The sequence below is a fragment of the Heptranchias perlo genome, chromosome 4, assembly GCF_035084215.1.
Source record: "Heptranchias perlo isolate sHepPer1 chromosome 4, sHepPer1.hap1, whole genome shotgun sequence".
NCBI lineage: Eukaryota > Metazoa > Chordata > Chondrichthyes > Hexanchiformes > Hexanchidae > Heptranchias > Heptranchias perlo.
Genome location: NC_090328.1, coordinates 66993203 through 67018160, shown reverse-complemented (window position 1 = coordinate 67018160; position 24958 = coordinate 66993203). Strand labels below are relative to the sequence as shown.

Below are 24958 nucleotides of genomic sequence, written 5' to 3'. Positions count from 1 at the left end.
CTTTACCTTTCCTAGGAGGTACATTTCCAGTGGCTGGAGCATGGGTGGTAGAAGGCTGCTGACCTTCAATTGATGAGCATGCAGATGGCCTTGGAGGACAACCTCAAGCAGCTCTGGACTAAGAGGGCACGGCTTTAGACTGCACCAACCCGGCCCGGGCTGCAGCAGTCTGGTCTGTCTGGCTGACAGGCAACTGCAGGGGCACTGATGGACTGGCAGTGGTGAGAGCAGGAAAGTTGTCATCCTGAGAGCGGACAGCAGGTTCGTCTTCCATGGCACCACTGCCACTCTCCCAGCGCAGCGCCTCAGCAATCCTGGTGAGCTGCGGGAGAACAGATTGCTGGACTGCTGTGTCGCCCTGGAAGCCCTGGTGGAATGGACGGACACATTGCAGATCAAATTTAATGCAGAGAAGTGCGAAGCGATACATTTTGGCAGAAAGAACGAGGAGAGGCAATATTAACTAAATGGTACAATTCTAAACGGGGTGCAAGAACAGAGAGACCTGGGGGTATATGTGTACAAATTTTTGAAGATGGCAGGACAGGTTAAGAAGGCAGTTAAAAAAGCATACGGGACCCTGGGATTTATAAATAGAGGCAGAGTACAAAAGCAAGGAAGTTATGTTGAACCTTTATAAAACATTGGTTCGGCCACAACTGGAGTATTGTGTCCAATTCTGGGCACTGTACTTTAGGAAGGATGGGAAGGCCTTAGATAGGGTGCAGAAAAGATTTACTAGAATGGTTCCAGGGATGAGGGACTTCAGTTACATGGATAGACTGGAGAAGCGGGGGTTGTTCTCCATAAAGCGGAGAAGGTTGAGAGGAGATTTAATAGAAGTGTTTAAAATCATGACAGGTTTAGATAAAGTAAATAAAGAGAAACTCTTCCCATTGGCAGAAGGGTCGAGAACCAGAGGACATAGATTTAAGGTGATTGGCAAAAGAACCAAAGGTGATATGAGGAAAAACTTTTTTACACAGCGAGTAGTTATGATCTGGAATGCACTGCCTGAAAGGATGGTGGAAACAGATTCAATCCTGTCTTTCAAAAAGGAATTGGATAAATATTTGAAGAGAAAAAACTTGCGGGGGAATGGGACTAACTGGATTTTTCTTACAAAGAGCTGGCACAGGCTCAATGGGCCGAATGGCCTGCTTCTGTGCTGTAACAATTCTATGATTCTATGATTTGACTCCTCTGCAGCAGAACTAGTGTGCGACCTCGCCCTCCAGTAAGCTGACACCTGCAGAATCTGTTCCCTCTGTCCCAGCTCCTTTGCCCGGTGTCTCACCACCTGCAGATCCCTCCACTATCCGAGCCTCTAAACTATGCGCAGTGTCAGTATCTGAGCTGGTGGCTGCGAGTGTAAGATCGAGTGACAGTGTGTCTTCATCATCACTGTTGTCTGCCTCCTTTGACTGAGCAAGTTCCAGTTCTTGGGTGACTGAAATGACAAAGGGACATGAGTTGAGTTGTAGACCGGGGAGAGGAGAAAGTAAGACTTGCGTACTTACACCATCTGCAGCACGTGAGTCAGTAAAGATTGTGGGATGAGAGAGACGTGGAAAGCGAGAAGGAGGATTAGAGATTCTCATCAGCAATACCTCCAGCACCGCCAGTGGACATGGCCTCAACGATAGCCCTTCCAGTGATGGACAGCACTGTCTCCTCTGTGAGGACGTGTAGGCGTGCCTGTCCTCCTCCAGTTCTTTTCTGCTGCCTACTATTGTGCGTCACCTTCTCCTGCAAGAAAGAGGAAAGTGTGTCAGTGAGTGTCCTGCAAGATGATTGGATGATATGGCTGTCATGGTTGAATAGCTGCCAGTGTGTGTGACCTGTGAGTTGTGGGTGTGCGGCTTGCAACAGTGGTAATGTATGAGGGTGAGTTGATGCTTCTGCTTTGACGAGTTGCGTACTGATTGAAAGAGTTTGTTGGTAAGTGGGTGACGGGGGTGTCGAGCGTGGAGCAATGGTAAGGCTAATGGTGCAGTTGGTAGGAGATGCCACTTGCCAGTTGAACTCATTCACTTTAACCACTCGTGTCAAATCATTGAGCTTCTTCCCGATTCCATGTTCAGCATTCATGTTCTTGGCGCAATGCTCCTGGCATTGACCTCGTCCGTTACTTCCTCCCACTGCCTCTTGAGTATATGTCTGAAGGGCCCCCTGCCCCTCTGCGGATAAATGTTGCCCATCCTTCTGTCCACCTCCTCCACCAAGGCCTACAGTGCATCGTTTGAGAACCTTAGTGCACGCTCTCTCCCAGGCCCAGCCATTCTTCACAATATTCCAGCACAAATTTACTTCCCAATGGACTTCCACCACTTCCTGCAGCCACAGTGCACCTCCCCTTTAAGAGGTGCAGGCTGCCTTTAAGTCGTGCTAGCCACTCCCAATATCGGGGCCTCTTGCTGATGCGTGCAGCCTATCAACAGTGTAGGTAGCACTGGCTGCACGCAGCAATCATTGAAATCATCAGGCAGGACGAATGTTAGGTGCTGCCTGCATCGCTACGACTGGGCGCGGGTTAATCACGCACCGCGATACCAGCGCCCGTTTTCGGAGGTTATCCAATATAACTCCCCACATTTTCTTTTCTTTTATCCCCATGGGCCAAAACAAATATTGTCACTGTTGGAAATGATTTTTGACTATGTTTGCAATAAAGGATAACATTTCTCTTAACTACTTCATTTTAACTTCTGCAAGCCCCTTGAGCCTCAGCTACTTAAACGAAAGTTGGCTAAGGATACGGCAAGCCTAGTATACATGAGCAATGGGAACTTAGAGGGTAGATTTTTTTTCTCTGCTCTGTGTCTGGCAGTGCAGAGGAAATAGGGTCAGAGACCCATTACAATAGTGTTCCGCCCTCATTGCTCTATTCTGGGATTTTCTGCAGCCTCCCCGTAATGCAAAGCTGTAGTAGCACCTGTAGTAGGTGCAGGCCCTGTGTAGCTATTTTAATAAGGTGAGAAGAATGTGCCAGCCTCTTGCCTCATTTTCTTTCGAAAGTTGGGCCCCCTCAGAGCAGGAATGCCAATGAAAACCAGGCACTATGGCCTGCTTCTGGACCCATGCCAATCAGCTGAAAACTTGGAGGCAGGTAGTGATTATTTAATTCTTCTCCCCCTCAGGGTAATTTATAACACTTGGGACCTTCATCAGCATGCAGAAGGCCCCAATCTTGGCAGCCTAGAGAGGTCTGCTGCTGTGCTTTGATTGCCTTCTGATTTTTTAGGTATATGGCCCAGTCAGGGGGCAGACTTATGCCTGTAGATTACCCAGCCCACGCAACTGGGTAATCTCTCATATATGCAGTGCGCCTGAGGTATATTGTTCCCGTCAGACACCCAACAAGTGCCCAGAGAGGAAAATTTACTGCTCTATGTTCTGAGGCACATACAGTATCCATTAGCAACCCTGGTGGAATGACATTTGTAAAATCTGCATTGTATTTATCATGCACTCACATAGGTCCAGTTTCTGAACCCCACAACAGTGAGGTTGCAGTGAAGCAACCATTTCTGGGCTCCATCCTGGACTATGATATTGAAGGAGGTTAAGCCTTTGAACAGCATTATACCTATTGTGATAGCTCACTTCAGTGTCTGTTGGAGCTTCCTATGGAAAATCCCTTAGATTCAATAAATAGCCCAATCAGGGAAAAGAGTACACCTTTACTGGTTGGTTCTATTTAATTGTCTCAAAATATAAGGATGTATGAATATAAATCATTAGACAACGTATAGGAATGTATGAATGGAAGTAGGCCATTTTGTTAACCATAGAAAGCCGTATGCTGCTTCCTGAAGAGAGAAATGGCGGACATGGGGGTCCATGTTAGGATCTAGGCCTGGGTTGTACATAGAAGTTGCAACACAAAAACAGGCCCAACCAATTCATGTCGGTGTTTACCCTCCATGCAGGCAAGTAGACCGAATCACATTTACCCACCTGTTCTCATATTCCTTTATCCTCTTTTCCTTCTAGCACCTTTCCAATCTAATTTTGAATGTTGAAATAGATTCTGCCTCAATCATCAGCCCTGGAAGTGAATTCCACAGACACAACTCTCTGTGTAAAGAAGTCTCTCTTGCTCTGTATTCTAAATCTCTTACTTTTAATCTTATGTGTTTGCCCCTCATTCTAAACCTCTTAACAATTGGAAACAGTCTGCTTCTATCTAACCTGTGCCATCCCTCCATAATTTTAAACACTTCTATCATATTGAAACATAATCAACATTGCTTTAATGAAAAATGTTCCAAATTTTCAAATCTTTCTAAGTATTTATATTTCCTCATACCAGACAACATCCTAGTGAATCTATGTTGTGCCCTCTCTAAAGCCTCAAAATCCTTTCTACAGTGGAGCTCAATACCACACACAGTACTCTAACTAAGATCTTATTAAGGTTTTACCTCGGCTCATCATTACAGAGACAATTGCTTAGACAGTTATTGCAAATGTTATTTATCAGTGCAGAAGTTTTTGTGTGTTTGGATGTTGTAGCATTTCCATAGCTATAGAATAATAATTGTTTTTTTTCTGCAAGTTTAGTATTCTTAATACAGGCAGGAAAGGGTCAAACAAATTGGAAAAATATTGGTTTCTTTCAAATTCAAACCTTAGATATAATTAGCAAAGCCACCAAAAAGTACAACAGACAACATACTTTCTAAATTAGGTCCATTTTATTTTAGCAGTGTGTTGATGCATGACATTTATGACATTGTACTATTGCTTTGTCTTTGAATAATGTCTTCTGTTCACAAAAAAAATCACTAAAAGTAGTAGTACATTTTGAAATTAATTTTATGTTAGGTTTAAAGTACAGTAAGCTTATATTTTAGTCACTCTGTCCACATTATCTATAAGCAGCACCACCTCTGGGCATCCTTGGGTGAGCTCCATGATACTGCTGTGGTCCAGGATAACGAGGTTGACCTGGCAATTGGCCAGGACCTCTTGGCCCTGGTGGTCGTGTCACAGCTACCCGTGGTGGAGCAGCAAGCCTCATTCCTCTTCCACTGGGTGGATAGGCACCATGAGCTGAAGGTTGGTTAGAAGAATTAACTCCATTCTGTTTCTTATTCGCATCACCTCCTGTTGTTCTTTTATTGTCTGTATGAAAAATAGGAAGACAGATTTCATGTTTACATTAAAAAATCATTTTTAAAAGCTTTTCTTTGCCTCATGCCTGGAAAGAACTTGTCATTAAGCTAAAACTATAATGATTGATTGTGAACACACCCTATCTTAAGCCAAATTATATGACAGGCCTGTTTGTATCTACAGAAACACACTGTAAATGCAAATGTAAATACAAACATATTCAGATGCAGAGATCCAAGGGGTAATTTTTTGCAGAGCAGATCACCTGCCCATTGTAGAACCCGCCCAATTTTTATCCCATTGAAATCATGCAATCAAAATTGCACATGTTTTACGAGTGGGTGATCTGCTGTCAGATTACCGCCCAGGCATTGAAGGTGGAAATTACCCCTACAAACTCCCACAGGGACTTTCCTACCACTTGTAGGGAAATGACAACTGGCTGGCCTTGCACTCGAAAAAACACATATCTAATCATACTCAGTGCAGAATCAATGGGGGTGATTTTAGGAGGCAAATGCGGGTGCTTTGGGGGCGGGGGCATTCTGAAAATTGCGCAAATCCCGTTCGGATTCGAAAGCTGGCTCCAACCCACCGGCTTCCGAGTTTCCCAGGGACCCACCTGTGTGTGCGTGGGTGTCCCGAAACCGGAAGTCCCGCCGGCAATTAAAGCCGGCGGGATGACAGTTAAAGAGCCAAATGTACCTCATTGAGGTACTTAAGGCACTTACCTGTGACAGAGGAAATGATTAGAAAGATTTTTAACTTAGCTGGGTGGCTTGCCCACCGCTTCTGATTCACGCCTGAAGGGCTGCATCAGGGAGAAAGAAACTAAATAAATTAAATAAAAAAACATGCAATGAAGTGAAAACACTAAATGCACCTACCTTTGAAACCTTCTCCGATGTCCGATGTCTCCCGCTCCGATGTCCCCCTCTTCACCCTCCCGATGTCCCCCCGATCTCCCCCCGATCTCATCCTCCCAATCTTCCCCAGACCTCACCCTCCCGATCTTCCTTCGATCTCACCCTCCAGATCTTCCCCTTCCCCCCCCGATCTTCCCCTCTCCTCCCTCCCGTCTTTCAGTCCAGTGCCGCATGACGTCTGGCTCTCTCTCTTTCCTGCAACCCCCCACCCCTCACGTTGCAGCTCCTGACAGCCGCTGACAGGGCGCGAAACCAGGAGAGGACATTAACCACTATCAATCAACATGCGATCGCGTCGGAAACGGTAAGTTTGGTTCATGCGGATTTGCCACGCGCCCAATCACTCCCCGCTGCCAACCCACCTCCCCGCTAATATCGGGGTGAATAAGTCAGACTACCCAGGTCAATACTGAAGGGTTTCCCCATTGTTCTTGAACAATTCAAATTTCAGGATGATTGTTTGTAGGTTTCAGATTAGATGTGAAAGTTGCATGATGACAACTTGTGGCTTTCTGATAAGACACTCAGGGTAGATTTTCCAGTTCTACTTTTGGGTTGCAGGACCAGTGCGTTGCAAGCTTTGCGCTGATCCAAAATATGAACAGCTGACTCTGCAGAATCTTCTAGGGGCGGCTCTTATTAGAGTTGCAGAGTGAGCCGAGGTTGTGCCTCCTGACTGGAGCTTGCCAAAGACTATCTGGCGCAGCTGCAAATCTTTAAGCGTTGCAGCTGGGATTTAAAGAGATACCGGCAGCATCATGTGGTATCAAACATTTTGGCAGTTTTTCCAAAGACTTTTCAGTAAAAAAAAGTGTCTAGCAAAATCCAGTGACTGGCAAAAGAAATTTGGAGTTAGGAAATAGAGTCTATGGGTAGTTGATGGAGCAGTGCAGCAACTGCAAACCCTGTTTCGTGGATGATGAAGTGGGGGAGCTGTTACATTAGCTGGATACAGGAAGAGTTGCCTCGTTTGATACTATAGGGAATCCTTTCCAGAGGACAGCAGTGCAGCATGCCTGGGGTACGGTAGCATAGTGGTTATGTTACTGGACTAGTAATCCAGAGGCCTGGACTAATAATCTGGAGTCATAAATTCAAATCCCGCCACGGCAACTGGGGAATTTAAATTCAATTAATTAAATAAAATCTGGACTTAAAATACTGGTATTAATAATGGTGGCCATGAAACTATCGGATTGTTGAAAAAACCCATCTGGTTCACTAATGCCCTTTAGGGAAGGAAACCTGCCGTCCTTACCCAGTCTGGCCTATATGTGACCCACAGCAATGTGGTTGCTTCTTAATTGCCCTCTGAAATGGCCTAGCAAGCCACTCAGTTGTAAAATCTCGCTTAAAAAAAGTCACAACAAGAATAAAACCAGACGGACCACCCGGCACCGGACACAACAAAGGCAAACCAAGCCCAGTTGACCCTGTCAAAGTCCTCATCATTAACATCTGGGGACTTGTGCCAAAATTGAGAGAGCTGTCCCACAAACTAGTCAAGCAACAGCCTGACATAGCCATACTCACAGAATCATAGCTTTCAGCCAACGTCCCAGACTCTTCCATCACCATCCCTGGGTATGTCCTGTCCCACCGGCAGGACAGACCGACCAGAGGTCGTGGTACAGTGATATACAGTCAGGAGGGAGTGGCCCTGGGAGTCCTCAACATTGACTCTGGACCCTGTGAAATTTCATGGCATCAGGTCAAACATGGGCAAGGAAACCTCCTGCTGATTACCACCTACCGCCCTCCCTCAGCTGATGAATCAGTCCTCCTCCATGTTGAGCACCACGTGATTGGAAGCACTGAGGGTAGCAAGGGCACAGGATGTACTCTGGGTGGGGGACTTCAATGTCCATCACCAAGAGTGGCTCGGCAGCACCACTACTGGACGAGTCCTGAAGGACATTGTTGCCAGACTGGGCCTGCGGCAGGTGGTGAGCGAATCAACACAAGGGAAAAACTTACTTGACCTGATCCTCACCAATCTACCTTTCGCAAATGCATCTGTCCATGACAGTATAGGTATTGGCACAGTCCTTGTGGAGACGAAGTCCCGTCTTCGCACTGAGGATACCATCCAACGTGTTGTGTGGCACTTACACCATGCTAAATGGGATAGATTCAAAACTGGGCATCAGCAGCAGCAGAATTGTATTCCAGCACAATCTGTAACCTAATGGTCCGGCATATTCCTCACTTTACCATTACCAACAAGCCAGGGGATCAACCCTGATTCAATGAGGAGTGCAGAAGAGCATGCCAGGAGCAGTAGCAGGTGTACTGAAAAATGAGGTGCCAACCTGGTGAAGCTACAACTCAGGACTACATGCATGCTAAACAGCGGAAGCAACATGCTATAGACAAAGCTAAGCGATTCCACAACCAACGGATCATATCAAAGCTCTGCAATCCTGCCACATCCGGTCGTGAATGGTGGTGGACAATTAAACAACTAACGGGAGGAGGCTCTGTAAACATCCCCATCCTCAATGATGGCGGAGTCCAGCACGTGAGTGCAAAAGGCAAGGCTGTAGCGTTTGCAGCCAGAAGTGCCGAGTGGATGATCCACCTCGGCCTCCTCCCGATATCCCCACCATCACAGAAGCCAGTCTTCAGCCAATTCGATTCACTGCACGTGATATCAAGAAACGGCTGAGTGCACTGGATACAGCAGTCTACGGGCCCCGACAACATCCCGGCTGTAGTGCTGAAGACTTGTGCTCCAGAACTAGCTGCGCCTCTAGCCAAACTGTTCCAGTACAGCTACAACACTGGCATCTACCCAACAATGTGGAAAATTGCCCAGGTATGTCCTGTCCACAAAAAGCAGGACAAATCCAATCCGGCCAATTACCGCCCCAAGGCAGCATTTGAACGAGTGTGGCACCGAGGAGCCCTAGTAAAATTGAAGTCAATGGGAATAAGGGGGAAAACTCTCCAGTGGCCGGAGTCATACCTAGCACAAAGGAAGATGGTAGTGGTTGTTGGAGGCCAATCATCTCAGCCCCAGGACATTGCTGCAGGAGTTCCTCAGGGCAGTGTCCGAGGCCCAACCATCTTCAGCTGCTTCATCAATGACCTTCCCTCCATCATAAGTTCAGAAATGGGGATGTTCGCTGATGATTGCACAGTGTTCAGTTCCATTCGCAACCCCTCAAATAATGAAGCAGTCCGAGCCCGCATGCAGCAAGACCTGAACAACATCCAGGCTTGGGCTCATAAGTGGCAAGGAACATTCGCGGCAGACAAGTGTCAGGCAATGACCATCTCCAACAAGAGAGAGTCTAACCACCTCCCCTTGACATTCAACGGCATCACCATCGCCGAATCCCCCACCATCAACATCCTGGGGGTCACCATTGACCAGAAACTTAACTGGACCAGCCATATAAATACTGTGGCTACAAGAGCAGGTCAGAGGCTGGGTATTCTGCGGCGAGTGACTCACCTCCTGACTCCCCAAAGCCTTTCCACCATCTACAAGGCACAAGTCAGGAGTGTGATGGAATGCTCTCCACTTGCCTGGATGAGTGCAGCTCCAACAACACTCAAGAAGCGCGACACCATCCAGGACAACGCGGCCCGCTTGATTGGCACCCCATCCACCACCCTAAACCTTCACGCCCTTCACCACCGGCGCACCGTGGCTGCAGTGTGTACCATCCACAGGATGCACTGCAGCAACTCGCCAAGGCTTCTTCGACAGCACCTCCCAAACCCGCAAAATCTACTATCTAGAAGGACAAGGGCAGCAGGCACATGGGAACAACACCACCTGCATGTTCCCCTCAAAGTCACACACCATCCCGACTTGAAAATATATCGCTGTTCCTTCATCGTCGCTGGGTCAAAATCCTGGAACTCCCTTCCTAACAACACTGTGGGAGAACCTTCACCACACAGACTGCAACGGTTCAAGAAGGCGGCTCACAACTACCTTCTCAAGGGCAATTAGGGATGGGCAATAAATGCCGGCCTCGCCAGCGACGCCCACATCCCATGAACAAATAAAAAAAAACATTGCATACAGTAACTGCAGGGCCTCGGAAAGATGCAGAAGATGGTAGACCTTAGGAAAGCTCCCAAGATACAGCTACACAATAATATCACATGCCAGTTAGATAGTCCAGCTATGCATGTTGTCTGTCAACTTGGTATGTATTTACTGCTGGCCTACATCAAGCCTGCAAAACTTTATAGCCTATTCATTGCTTACTATGCATGCTGGTACTCTAGCAGCGCATCATGCTACAAATCACAACTGAAACCAATGGCACACTAACATATCACAAGGGCTTCACACTGCAAATTATTATGACATAACCTAGCTGCATTATGCATAGTTAGCTACTAACACACAAAAGGTGCTGTAGGTTTGGCACAAGTGTTAGTGCTCCTTTAACTCACAACTCAAGACTACTTTTGTATTTGTACAGCAAGATGAAACCTAATACAAGGGAACTGAATGAGCAACAAGAAATTACAAGCCCTTGACTGCCTTCGTGGACATCCTTGTCCAAATAAAAACATCAAGAGAGCAAAGAAAAATGATACTGCAGGCCACCTTATAGCTCAATGACTAGTACCATCCTGTCCTTTTTATGTCTGGTCTCCCTTCTTACTCATTCACACACAACACACACACAACCACATAAGTATCACACGTAGTATCTTGAAATGCAAGTGTTGTCTGAGGTTATGCATCTGAGCTGGAATTCTAATATTTGTTCCTCTTCTGTCATTATAGCTGGCATGAGCAGTTTGCCAGCAACATAGAACAAGACCATACCTCACAGTACCTTACATCTCTCTCACCAACAGTGGGAAGCTACAGCACACCTAGACACCTCCTGGAGTATGTAGATAGTGTGCTTGAGGAGTTAGTGCAACGTGCACCATGGCACATTAGTGACGTGGAGCAAGTGGTGGTGCTAAGGGAAGAACAGAAGCCTGCTAGCTAGATTACCACATGGTTACCATCAATGGGAAATGCAGCAGCATGGTGGCATTGAGCAGCTGTACCATAATCCTGTTGCTATGGAGTGGGAAACGAAATGAAAATGCTGGCCATACTGAGCATTGCTTCAGTCACCTGTTTGATATATATAGGGTAGATTTTCAACTCGACACCCGAGTGTATTACTGGCGTTGCGGACTGGTCACCCTTTATAGAAGCTATGTTAGCTTGCAAGGAAGCAGATACTCACGATTGTGTTGGGCTTGAGTACCATTACCTGTGTCATCTCTTTGATGTAGATTGGGAGAGATGTCCTTGCAGCATATGGCACGGTTCTTCAATTTACTGTGTGCTGATGTGGGGCCTTTACTACGAATACTACTACAACAACAACTTGCACTTATATAGAGGCTTTAACATAATAAAACCTCCCAAGGTGATTCACAAGACTGTTATCAAACAAAATTTGACACCAAGACACATAAGGAGATATTTGGTCAAAGAGATAGGTTTAAAGGAGTATTTTAAAGGAGGAGAGAGAGGTAGAGATGTGGAGAGGTTTAGAGAGGGAATTCCAGAGCTTAGGGCCAATGCAGCTGAAGGCACAACTGCCAATGGTGGAGCAATTAAAAATCGGGGATGCGCAAGAGGCAGGAATTGGAGGAACGCAGAAATCTTGGAGGGTTATAGGGCTGGAGGAGGTTACAGAGATAGGGAGGGGCGAGGCAATGGAGGGATTTGAAAACAAGGATGAGAATTTTAAAATCGAGGTGGTCCCGGACCGGGGGCCAATGTAGGTCAGCAAGCAGAGGGTGATGAGTGAACAGGACTTGGTGCAAGTTAGGATACAGGCAGCAGAATTTTGGAGGAGCTCAAGTTTATGCAGGGTGGAAGATGGGAGGCCGGCCAGGAGAGCATTGGAATAGTCTAGTGTCGAGGTAACAAAGGCATGGATGCAGCAGCAGCAGATGAGCTGAGTCAGGGGCAGAGACAGGCAATGTTATGGAAGTGGAAGTAGGTGGTCTTAGTGATGGAGTGGATATGTGTTCGGAAGCTCATCTCAGAGTCAAATAGGACGCCAAGGTTACGAACGGTCTGGTTCAGCCTCAGACAGTGGCCAGGGGGAGGGATGGAGTCAGTGGCTAGGGAACGGAGTTAGTGGCAGGGACCAAAGACAATGGCTTCGGTCTTCCCAGTATTTAGTTGGAGGAAATTTTTGCTCATCCAGTACTGGATGTTGGACAAGCAACATGAGAAATGAGAGACAGTAGAGGGGTCGAGGGAGCTGGTGGTGAGGTAGAACTGGGTGTTGTCAGCGTGCAGGTGGAACCTGACATCATGTTTTTGGATGATGTCGCCAAAGAGCAGCATGTAGATGAGAAATAGGAAGGGGCTAAGGATAGATTCTTGGGGGACTCCAGAGGTAACGGTGTAGGAGCAGGAAGCAGGTGATTCTCTGGCTATGACTGAATAGATAAGAATGGACCCAGGCAAGCACAGCTCCACCCAGCTGGACAATGGAGGAGAGGCTTTGGAAGAGGATGGTGCGGTCAACCATGTTAAAGGCTGCAGACAGGTCGAGAGGGATGAGGAAGGTAGTTTACCATGGTCACAGTCACATAGGATGTCATTCGTGACTATTATTGGCTAGTATACGTGGTTCTTGCCAGATAGGTGTGTCAGGGCTTACAGTTTTAGTTGATGGCATAATGGTGAGTGCAGGCACTCTAGCTGTGGTGCCTGGTGATCTCTAGGCATGGTTTTTCATTTTGTACCATTCAGATATGAAATACTGTGTTTGGGGTGCTTTTAAACCAACACCATGATTAATTTTAACTGGCCAACTGGCATAGGCTGTAGTTAGATGCCTTATAGTTACCTGAACTGCAGTAAAAGTTTGTATTCTAAGTGCCCCTTTTCATTCTTGCTTTTATGCCCTTACCAGCAACTTTTTTTTATTCGTTCATGGGATGTGGGCGTCGCTGGCGAGGCTGGCATTTATTGCCCATCCCTAATTGCCCTTGAGAAGGTGGTGGTGAGCCGCCTTCTTGAACCACTGCAGTCTGTGTGGTGAAGGTTCTCCCACAGTGCTGTTAAGAAGGGAGTTCCAGGATTTTGACCCAGCGACAATGAAGGAACGGCGATATACTTCCAAGTCGGGATGGTGTGTGACTTTGAGGGGAACGTGCAGGTGGTGTTGCTCCCATGTGCTGCTCTTGTCCTTCTAGATGGTAGAGGTTGCGGGTTTGGGAGGTGCTGTCGAAGAAGCCTTGGCGAGTTGCTGCAGTGCATCCTGTGGATGGTACACACTGCAGCCACAGTGCGCCGGTGGTGAAGGGAGTGAATGTTTAGGGTGGTGGATGGAGTGCCAATCAAGTGGGCTGCTTTGTCCTGGATGGTATCGTGCTTCTTGATTGTTGTTGGAGCTGCATTCATCCAGGCAAGTGGAGAGTATTCCATCACACTCCTGACTTGTGCCTTGTGGATGGTGGAAAGGCTTTGGGGAGTCAGGAGGTGAGTCACTCGCCGCAGAATACCCAGCCTCTGACCTGCTCTTGTAGCCACAGTATTTATATGGCTGGTCCAGTTAAGTTTCTGGTCAATGGTGACCCCCAGGATGTTGATGGTGAGGGATTTGGCGATGGTAATGCTGTTGAATGTCAAGGGGAGATGGTTAGACTTTCTCTTGTTGGAGATGGTCATTGCCTGGCACTTGTCTGGTGCGAATGTTACTTGCCACTTATCAGCCCAAGCCTGGATGTTGTCCAGGTCTTGCTGCATGCAGGCTCGGACTGCTTCATTATCTGAGGGGTTGCAAATGGAACATCCCCATTTCTGACCTTATGATGGAGGGAAGGTCATTGATGAAGCAGCTGAAGATGGTTGGGCCTAGGACACTGCCCTGAGGAACTCCTGCAGCAATGTCCTGAGGCTGAGTTGATTGGCCTCCAACAACCACTACCATCTTCCTTTGTGCTAGGTATGACTCCAGCCACTGGAGAGTTTTCCCCCTGATTCCCATTGGCTTCAATTTTACTAGGGCTCCTTGGTGCCACACTCGGTCAAATGCTGCCTCGATGTCCAGGGCAGTCACTCTCACCTCACCTCTGAAATTCAGCTCTTTTGTCCACGTTTGGACCAAGGCTGTAATGAGGTCTGGCGCCGAGTGGTCCTGGCGGAACCCAAACTGAGCATCGGTGAGCAGGTTATTGGTGAGTAAGTGCTGCTTGATAGCACTGCCGACGACACCTTCCATCACTTTGCTGATGATTGAGAGTAGACTGATGGGGCGGTAATTGAATAAGAATAAGACAGCTCTTCTGTTCTGTTGAATTCTTGTAAATGTTCCAATTACTGTCATTTTGCAGACAATATTTGACTATTTTGTTTTGTAACTAAACATTCCCTACACGTTATGATGCTTAGCATCATTTAGTCAAAATCGAGCACTTAGGTCTAGATATTGCATCGTTCCGTAATTTGGCCGCAATCTGGATGCATCGGCCACTGCACACATGTAAATAGCCCAGCGGCAACACCACAGAAAATTAGTTCACCGGTCTCATTTGTATATTACCGGCGAGCCACGGGCACCAGTTGCGGCCCCAGGGACAGTTCATCAGTCGTTATGGGGGAGGGTTAGCGAGACTCCGGATCCTCTTGGCTCCACATTCAGGTAAACATAACATTTTGAGCTTACATTTTAGTGGCAGCCTCCAACGGTCCCTTTAGGGACCATTGGTTTAGCTGCTGTACACCCGAGAAAACTGACCACAGCATACATGGCGCATGCAGCGCAGTCGTGACCCAATTTAGCAAAGGCGATAGGCCCCTGATTTGTATAGGAAATGGGCCTAACTCCTGTTTCAGGCGGACAAGCTGGATGACTACAGAGCGCCCTATTCAATATGGCATGCGGACACTTCAGTGCCTGTTTCACGCCTGAAAAACGGGTGCTGAGCAATTAAATTTCTAGGCCCTTATCTTATAAATAACTGAAGCCATAATGGAAGAAAACATATACTTTAATTTTATAATTTTTCAGCTGGGCTGAGCTTCACATGCACTTGGAAAGTTTTTGACAGTCACATCTGAGTCCTTTTGTAAGATTGTGAAGGGGCTTGATCGGGTGGATGCTGTGAGGATGTTCCCAAGGATGGGTGAAACTAGAACTAGGGGGCATAATCTTAGAATAAGGGGCTGCTCTTTCAAAACTGAGTTGAGGGGAAACTTTTTCACTCAGAGAGTGGTAGGTCTGTGGAATTTGCTGCCCCAGGAAGCTGTGGAAGCTACATCATTGAATAAATTTAAAACAGAAATAGACAGTTTCCTAGAAGTAAAGGGAATTAAGGGTTACGGGAAGCGGGCAGGAAATTGGACATGAATTTAGATTTGAGGTTAGGATCAGATCAGCCATGATCTTATTAAATGGCGGAGCAGGCTCGAAGGGACGATTGGCCTACTCCTGCTCCTATTTCTTATGTTCTTATGTTCTTTTTATCTGTTTCTCTTTTTGCTTTCTGACCACTAGATATAGCATTTTAAGACCAGACAGGAAATGAAATGACTGGAACAAATTCAACTTTTCTATGTGGTTCACAGGTCAAAGGTATTTTTTTAGGAAGGTTTAATGTTAGGAATGTTGGGCTCCCATGAAGGCAGCCTTTGTAGGTTCTCTTTCTATGTTGTTAGGTAAAAGCTATAGTGGACTGATGAGGTTCTACAGTCCATATTCCCCAGCAATACTTTTATATAATTATGTTTCAGTGATTCTCAATTTTGTTTTAATATTGAGTGCTCAAAAATTTCAGGTCCAATGTGAACCAAAGCTTTAAGGGAACATCTTGCAATTAGTGATCATAATATGACTGAATTTGATATTAGGTTTGAGCAGGAGAAGCAAGAGTCACAACTAAGCCTTTAAATTTAAGTAAGGCAAACTTCAAAGGGATGAGAAGTAAATTGACCACAGTAAACTGTGCTGAACTGTTAATCGATAAACCTACGGACAAACAGTATTCAAAGAAGTATATTAAGATAATTAGCAAAAGAATCAGAGGGGAGGTGAGGAGATTTTTTTACATAGCGAGTTGTTAGGATCTGGAATTCACTGCCTGAAAGGGTGGTAAAATCAGATTCAATAGTAACATTCAAAAGGGAATTGGATATATATCTGAAAAGGAAAAACTTGCAGGGCTATTGGATAAGAGCAAGGGAGTGGGACTGATTGGATTGTTCTTTCAAAGGGCGGGCATAGGCATGATGGGCCAAATGGCCTCCTTCTGTGCTGTAAGTTGATAGGGCCTATTATTGGGCGTAGGTAGTGTGATCCGCTATTAACCCTGGCCCCTGCGCAGGGAGGACAAGAACTTCGTCCGGCCTCAGTACTCACTGTCAACCTGTGTTGAAATCCAGGCCTTGCATGTTGATTCAATGCAATTCACACTTTCCACCAGCAGGGGGAGCCCTAATCTCTTAAAGGGAGGATGCCTCTTCAAATCTCTTAAAGGTAGCCAGTACCTGTTATTTGCTAAAAAAAACAACAGTCTGCTGTCTGCACAAAGTCTGAACGGAGATCAGACATTGCACATGTAAAACATAGATGCAGGTCCCATCACTATGTTTACACACTGATGAGTTATGTTAAAACATTGAATAAAGGTTGCGAACTACTAAATCCTACATCCTGCAATCTGCATACCAGACCTCACCAATCTGCCGATCTGAGTTGGTACCAGGCCTGCGAGAGTGCGTGTGCCAAGGTTCACTAATGATGCAAGAGGTGGACAGAAGGAGGGGCAGCCTATATCCACCAGAGGGGGTGGGCAGCGATGGGGAGGAGGAGGCCCTCGAGACATATAGCCAAAAGGCAGTGGGAGGCAGCGGGGGACAAAGTCAATGCCAGGCGCACAGCACCACGAACACGGATGCAGTGCAGGAAGAAGTTCAATGCTTTGACATGAGTGGTCAAGGTGAGTGAGGTCAACTGTCAAGTGGCATCTCCTACCAACTGCACCACTAGCCGCATCCACTGCTCCACTCACTACACCCCCATCACCCACATACCAACTCACAGTACTCAATTCTTCCAATCAGCTACTTCGTGTGTTGAGCTGAGTGTTAAGTGCCAAAATGGTGTCTATCACTTTTAATCAGCGATGCACACTGATTAAATCCATTTTCTCCTTACTTTACATGCTTCCGGCGTTCGCTAGAAACATGCATGTGCAGCCAAGTCACCATCTTGGATGTTCAAGAGGCCGCGTAGCGCAGAAACAACGGGTGCTACACAGCCCAATTAATGCCCTACGATCCTATGATTCACAGGGCCAAAAATCTACTTTTTTAATGTACATAACTGAGGGAGCAAAGTATATGTCTGTGAAAAACCATCAGACTAGAGAACAATGTTTGGCATCCTTTTATTGCTTACCAGGATTCATTTTCCATACCTTTCTGCATGGAACTTTGTAGTTCTTCCATCTGCTCTGCTGCAACTGCGGCATTCTTTTTGTTTCTCTTTTTATTTTCGTCGCTTTGCTATCAATAATTCCAACAAAATAAATTAGTTCTCGCTGTGGTTAAATAAATGTAGTATGTAATAAAGAGGGAGTATATTATTTTAAGTTCACATAGATGTCATGTTTGAGGATATTTTGACCATTTTTCCACAGAAAGGAGTTGGGAATGGGTTATGTTTAACTGTTACGTTTTAAAATTAAGAGTTTGTACAGATTCAAAATCCTTCTTACAACTGCTGAAACCAAGAAGGAATTGATGTTTTAGTGAGCCAACTATCCTTACTGTTTTCCACAACAACAAGGAGCAATAAGTAACTTGTTGTCCTGCTTCAGACTTCCAATTGCCATCCATTTGAGACATTATTCTTGGGGTAACAGATTATATTCTGCTAAGAATATATTCTGGAGAATGAAGTAGCCAGTTTGGTTGACAGGACTACTGCCGAATCCCAGAATGAGGAAGAGGTCAGAGGGGGAAGACCACCCACTTCCTGGAGACACAGGGAAATAATACATAGAAATACATAGACGTTACATGGAAACAGGCCATTTCGCCGATATCAATGTTTACCCTCCACAATAGCAAATAGTTCTAGTCACATTTATCTGCTCTATTCCCATATTCCTTTATCCATTTATCCAGCCACTAACCCTGGAAGTGAATGCCACAGCCTCACAACTCTATGTGTAAAGAAGTTTCTCTTCCTCTCTTACATTTAATCTTGTATCTATGGCACCTTGTTCTTGACCCCTCAACTACTGAAAACTACCTGCTTCTATCTGCCCTGTCCCATCCTTTCATAATTTTAAACACTTGTATTATATCATATATATCATTATATCCTGTAATCTGAGTTGTAATGAAAAAGTCCCAATTTTTCAACTCTTAGTATTTTTTATTTCCTCATACCAGGCAGCATCCTCGTCAATCTACATTGTACCGTCTCTAAAGCCTCTATATCCTTCCTATTGTGTGGCATCCAACCTGTGCACAATACTCTATTTGGGGTCTTATTAAGGTTTTATACAGGCTCATCATTACATCTTGGCTTTTATATTCTATACCGCACGATAAAACCTAGAATTCGCTTACAATTTTTTTGGCCTTATCAACTTGAGGTGCTGCCTCTAAATCCCTCTGCACTTCCACAGCATTGAGTGCACTTCCATTCGGGGTATAATGACTGCTGTTGTTTTTTTTAACCAAAAAGGTATCACCACACACTTACTGACACTGAATTCCATCTGCCACTTCAGCCCGATAATGCCAACAAAAGAGGCCTGGTCCAATTTGAGGGCTGGGACTCACTAACATAGGGCGTGTGGGTTGTGGGTTGAAAACAAGTGCTCCACGGCAGCCCGCCGGCTCTGGGCTGCCACAATATCGGACGGCCCAGCCGGTCTACGGGCTCAGAAATAGGTAGAACAGGGAGGTCTGTTCTCGGGGCTGGAGGGGGGGGGGTGGTGGTGGGAGAACCCAGTTTACTCTTGTGGAACTCGAAGGAGTGCTCCTGCTCCTCCTGGCCCCCTCAAAAATAAGTAAGTATTTACCTTTGGCCTCCTCTTCATTTGAACTGCCAATGAAATCTGAGCGGATTGTCCTGAAATGACATCCGAGTCCTATTGACATCATGTGACCCAACTTAAATACATAAATCAGCTGTGTGCTTGCTTCAGGTGGCTGCCTGGACCGCCTATTCCAAGGACTCCGGCAAAATAGCGACGGCCACAACAACAGCACGAATGGGGGTGGTACGTTCTTCCCCGTTATTTTCAGGTCACTACTACCTGGTTTCCACCGGGTGGGAGGGTTCAAAATCTATTCTATAGAGTGAACAAAAGTAGCCCCAGAACTGAATCTGTGGGACAACACTATCCACTTCCAACCGCTCTGAAAAACCGCCAAAAACTTCTACTCTCTGTTTTTTCCCTTCTAACCAATTTTTATTCCACTAATTTCAGATCCCTTAATCTTTTCTAATAATCTCCTGTGTGATACAAAGGACAAAGGAATAAATGTAAAGTCAGTCAGTCCAATTGGGTCTGGAATGGAGCCCAGCCTATGAGGGAAAATTCATTCATTTAAGCTTAGGACTGGTCAGAACAAGAAGGCTGACCAGAAAAAGTTAAATTTTCCCACTAACACAGTGTGTGTGGTGCAGTTTATTGTTTTTTTCTTATTAATCACGAGGAAGGGTTTGAAGTTAAGTGAAGTAAGTGAGCTTTGATTATAACCTTCACAGTGTAGGTTCACTTGCTCTCTGTAAAATAAAGCAGCTTAAAGATTCTTATCAGGTCTCACTAAAGTGTTTTCAGTCCACCCACTGAAAGACTGGAGAAGTGCATGTTGGGGCATGCATGAAGGACACAATATCCAGTTCAATTCACAAGGGGGTTCCATCGTTATGCCCCCTGGGTTATGGTATCATATGATTTGATATGGATGGTACAGGCACACTCCTGAATACAAGACACAAGCCCCGCTGAATCTGAGAAAATATTTTAGGTAGACCCAAAATTTTTAATAAGGGGAAATCCTAACAATTGTTAGTGTTTCTACATTTTCATTAATATCTTTCAAAATCAGCGATTAGAGGCAGATTGGGAATAAACATTTTGGGTTGAATTCCCATTAACATGATTGTTACATATTAGGACTTTTTTAACCTTCTTACTCTAGATTATTTCACTTTGGTGTCTTAGTTCACTCTCAGGAATGAGCCCCAATTTACCATAACTTCGAGCATGTATCCTAGCCTTCAGATCTTAGTAAGCTCAGTAATGTGCCTTGGATCCTGAATAGCAGGTCCTGTCTGCTAATTATTTTTAAGTTACCGCAATTTAGCTTATGCTTCCATAGGATCTCTCCAGTCTTTGAAAGCGGTAGAGCATCACAATCAGACCTCACTTTAAGTTTAAAATATTAAGAGTTTTTTTAATGAACAGTAAACAAGCAATATATATAACATTGTAGAATACAATTATAGATTGATAGGAAAAAGTCTATTATCTAAATCCTAAAGTCCTACTTTCTGAATCGGGGAACCAGGAACTCCAGGCATAGCGAGATCCCACCCTGGCTCTGCTCCCCAGACATCATTGGCCTTGTAAAGGGAAGACAGGGGTTTCATGCCATTACAAGGCCAACCGGGAACTCCTGAAATCATCAGAGACCCAGCATAACCAGATCCCTTTCTTTTTCCAGTGGGTTCCGTTGGACTCTTACCAAATTTAGAACAGGACACTACAGAATCCGAAAGAAATTCAGGGCCTAACACTCCTGGCTCAGCTCACTCTACTCTGTCACAATAATCTATTTCAGAAAAGTACCTCCTACTGCTAGCTTGGCTGGCTCTTAGCCTTGTCCTTGAGGTGAAAGTACACTGTGCTAACCCACTGCACTATCCAATTTCTATTCGCATTGCCTTGACTTAACTAAATAAATAAGCTAGAGGCAGAAGATTCTTGTTACAGATAGAAATGTCACATTGCATCCAATAATGTCATTGGAGTGGAACCTTATAAAAGACTTATCATTCTATATCTGCCTAACCATTCTGACAATAAATTATAGTGAAAATGGACAACTGGAATATACTGATAAATGTATACTTATATCTTTTTATAACATTTAACATGTTTATTCTTCTATAAAATATACTATTCCTTTGTTAAGGTGAATACCTACATTTTGTAATTTCTTCTTTAATTCCAAGTTTGCAGCCTTATATGATTCAGAGGTTGTCTGAAGATAATAGATAGCCAAACTGCAAAAAAACAAAATTTACATCATGGTTGATTTCTTTAATCCAACAGTAAGAGTTTGCATTTCAAAAGATTATCAGATAGATTGCACAAATGCATGGTCCCATCAATGAGCTGTACATGCCAGGAGTGTATATCAAAAATTCAATCATAGAGGTCAAAATGCCCCATGGGATTTTATCATTCATTAAAATTAACACTGGAACAGCAAATTTATAGGGGGTGAAATTGGGCCGTTTAGGACCCGTTTTTTAGGTGCTGCGTGGCCAACTAAGCCTTGAAAATGGTGTCCAAGATACGTGCGCACACTTCCGATGGGAAGTGCACAGGACACCATCTTGCTAAAGGGGTTTGCGTGCGCACACCTAATGACCACCATGTAGAGTAGGGAGGTTATGACACGGATCAATGTGCAACATTGATTTAAAGGGACCGCTGCTATTTTGGAACTCTACCCTTCATCCAATGCACTGGGTTAACCTCACACAGCTGAACATGACTTAAAGGGCATGAAGGACCCCCCACCAGCGGTATTTAAAGTGATCATGCAGGAGTTACAGGTTAGTTGCTGGGTTATTTCTTCTGGCAGCTGGTGCATTTGTATGTGTTTTTGGAGGTTTCTTATACTTGGCTAATGTTTCAATATTCTATAGGGAGTGGGCTGGCTGGCTGACAGACAACAGCAAAGGCACTGGTGGAGTGGCAGAGGTGGGAGCAGGAATGCTGTCATCCTGAGACAAGACAGAAGGTTTGTGTTCCATGGAGCCGCTGCCACTTGTTGCCTCCTGTTATGTGTCACCTTCTCCTGTAAGAAAAAGAGAAGTGTGTCAGTGAGTGTCCTGCAAGATGATTGGGTGATGTGGCTATAATGGTTGAATAGCTGTCAGTGTGTGTGACCTGTGAGTTGTGGGTGTGAGGCTTGCAACGGTGCTAAGTGTGTCAGGGTGAGATAATTGTAAACAATTTTACAACACCAAGTTATAGTCCAACAAATTTATTTTAAATTCCACAAGCTTTCGGAGGCTTCCTCCTTCCTCAGGTGAACGGTGTGGAATCTACCCACAATTTTCCACACCGTTCACCTGAGGAAGGAGGAAGCCTCCGAAAGCTTGTGGAATTTAAAATAAATTTGTTGGACTATAACTTGGTGTTGTAAAATTGTTTACAATTGTCAACCCCAGTCCATCACCGGCATCTCCACATCAGGGTGAGATAAAGCATATGATTTAAATGGTTGAGTACTGACTGAAAGAGATTGTTGGTAGGTGGATGATGAGGGAGTAGTAAATTGAGCAGTGGACGAGGCTAGTGGTGCAGTTGGTACGATATGCCATTGGAAGCTTGAACTCACTCACCTTGACAACTCATTTTAAATAACTGAACTTCTTCCTACACTGCATCCATGTTCATGGACCTATACTCCTGGCTACTTCCTCCCACTGTCTCTTCAGCATATGTTTGGAGGGCCTCCTGTCTCCCTGCGGATAAATGATGCCCCTCCTTCTCTCCACCTCTTACCAGGGCCTTCAGTGCATCGTTAGAGAAACTTGGCGCATGCTCTCTTCCAGGCACAGCCATTCTTCAAAATATCACAACACAGATTCAGTTTTGAAATGAATCCCACCACTTCTTACAGCCTCAATGCACCTCCCCTTTAAGAGGTACAGGCTGCATTTAAGAAGCGCAAGCCACTCATGATATCAGGGCCCACTGCTGATGCGTGCAGCCAATCAACAGCGCAGGTAGCGCTGGCTGCACGCAGCAATCATTTAAAACAGCAGGCAGCACAAATGTAACGTTTTCAGGGATTATCCAATTTAACCCCCATAAAATCTACCCATACGTTTTTCATGATCATGTCATAACACTATTTTGGTGATCTGATTCAAAGCCAATGACATTGCAGGGCTTTTTTAAGAACAATTATCCCCAAGTGTATATGTATGGAATTAAATGAGATGGAAATATCTATGATTCTCTTCTTATGGCATTTTTTAATCTTCATTCTTTCTGCTAATTTTCACCCCTGCTCCTCTGTTGAAGACCTGCTGGGCTATGGTTGCTCATTGCCCTCTGATATCTTGTCCAAGTCAGCACATTATCTATGAGCCTTAGCAAAGTTAGCAGGTTGTTCAATCACAGTGAGACTAATAATATCCTCTCTCCAAAAAGCAGGGATTTTAGGATAGTGATCAGGGACATTTTCATTCCCTTACCCAAGGACATTGAGGTCAAATTTAGCTTCCCTACTGCCCTGTACTTGAGATCACCTAACTCACCACAAAGAAGGGCTCAAACCTGGGGCCTTCCTGGTGTGTATGGCTGCCTTAACAGTGGGGCTATTGGAAGGACCCTCTTTTAAGGGGATTTATTAAAACATACTTTAGAAAATTATAAATTCAAAGTTTCAGAAATATTTTGAAATAGTTGTAGATAACACAAGATATGCATATCCAAGTAGGAAGAGGTCCCAATTCTTTAAAAACACGAAAACAGAAATTAAAAGTTTAAACAGAAATACTTACACCATAAGTAAAATGAAAGACAGAATCAAACCAGGATTGGTTGCAGCGCTGAAAACTTTCCCAAACCAAGCTGGAAAGTCATTGTCCAGAGTTTCTTGAATAACATCAAACATTCTATATTTCCCACTGTAAAATAGAAATTAATAACATTTCGTAATAACATTTGATTTAGATTTACCATGACGCTTGCTGCTATCTTCAAATTAAAAGTTGAAGACATTAAAAGTTCCCCATATGGCTCATTTAGTAAAGACTGTCGCCTTGAATTTCCAAGGAGTTCTCCTGATCCCCTGCCATAACTCGGCAGAACCGCTGGAGAAATGGTGTATAAAAGGCAGTTTCTAACCACTTACACAGTTTCTCTGGAGGTTCTGCCGATCTCCCACCAGAAAACCCCTGCAGAAATTCTCATCTAGTATGTAACTTAACCCTGTAAACCAAAAGGTCCCAGCTTTTATTCCAGTCTATTCTGAGTTAGCCAATCTCAGTCAGGACTTCAGAACTCAAGGAATAGGGACTGCAAAATTTCCAGGGTCGTTCTCCTGTTTGCTATCCTGCTGGAAAATGCATGTGTGTGGACGTCAAATAAGAACATGATCAGGTAAATTGTTGGTCAATTTCAAAGCAATGATATTCACCTAAATGGGCCACAATCAAAGGACGGTGGTATTGAGACAATGGTGTAAACTGCAGGCAGTGTTGACAGGAACAAGATGATCAGCAACATGGCCATGTAGAAGTTATTGGATCTTGAAGCCTTGAACACACGCTCATGTGGAACATTGGTGCACATGACTGCCCAGCACTGCAGATACATGGAGGCCAGGAGACGTAAAACATTTATAGCTGGAAGGCATGGAGCATAAAAGGCACCCATCCTAAGGAAAAAGTATAGAAATTATTGCTTTCTGTCCCTGTATTAGAGATAGAAGAAAATTTACAAGTTATGTTTCTACAATTATAAATTAAACCCAACAAATAAATTGCTATTGCTCAAGTAATATTACATTAATGCTGTTGGAGATGAATTTATCAGAGCAAATCAAGGTGAAAATTTAAATAAAGTAGTATTTCAAATAGAAATTGTTGCAGTAATAAAATGCATCAGAACAAAACTTTTTAAAAGAACGA

The 24958-nt window shown here is 44.8% G+C and overlaps 1 protein-coding gene across 1 annotated transcript in view; it reads right to left on the bottom strand.

Moving 5' to 3' along the window:
* Positions 1 to 4739: 4739 nt before the first annotated feature.
* The window catches only part of tmc1 (transmembrane channel-like 1), an 83872-nt gene continuing 63653 nt past the window's right edge, over positions 4740 to 24958 (bottom strand). Inside the window, exons 15-19 of the mRNA XM_067982198.1 lie at positions 24466 to 24705; positions 23828 to 23953; positions 21226 to 21304; positions 17469 to 17556; positions 4740 to 5130 (exon numbers count right to left, since the gene is read on the bottom strand). Of these exons, the coding sequence (XP_067838299.1) occupies positions 4874 to 5130; positions 17469 to 17556; positions 21226 to 21304; positions 23828 to 23953; positions 24466 to 24705 (790 nt within the window). The 3' untranslated portion in view covers positions 4740 to 4873. The remainder of the gene's footprint in view (positions 5131 to 17468; positions 17557 to 21225; positions 21305 to 23827; positions 23954 to 24465; positions 24706 to 24958) is intronic.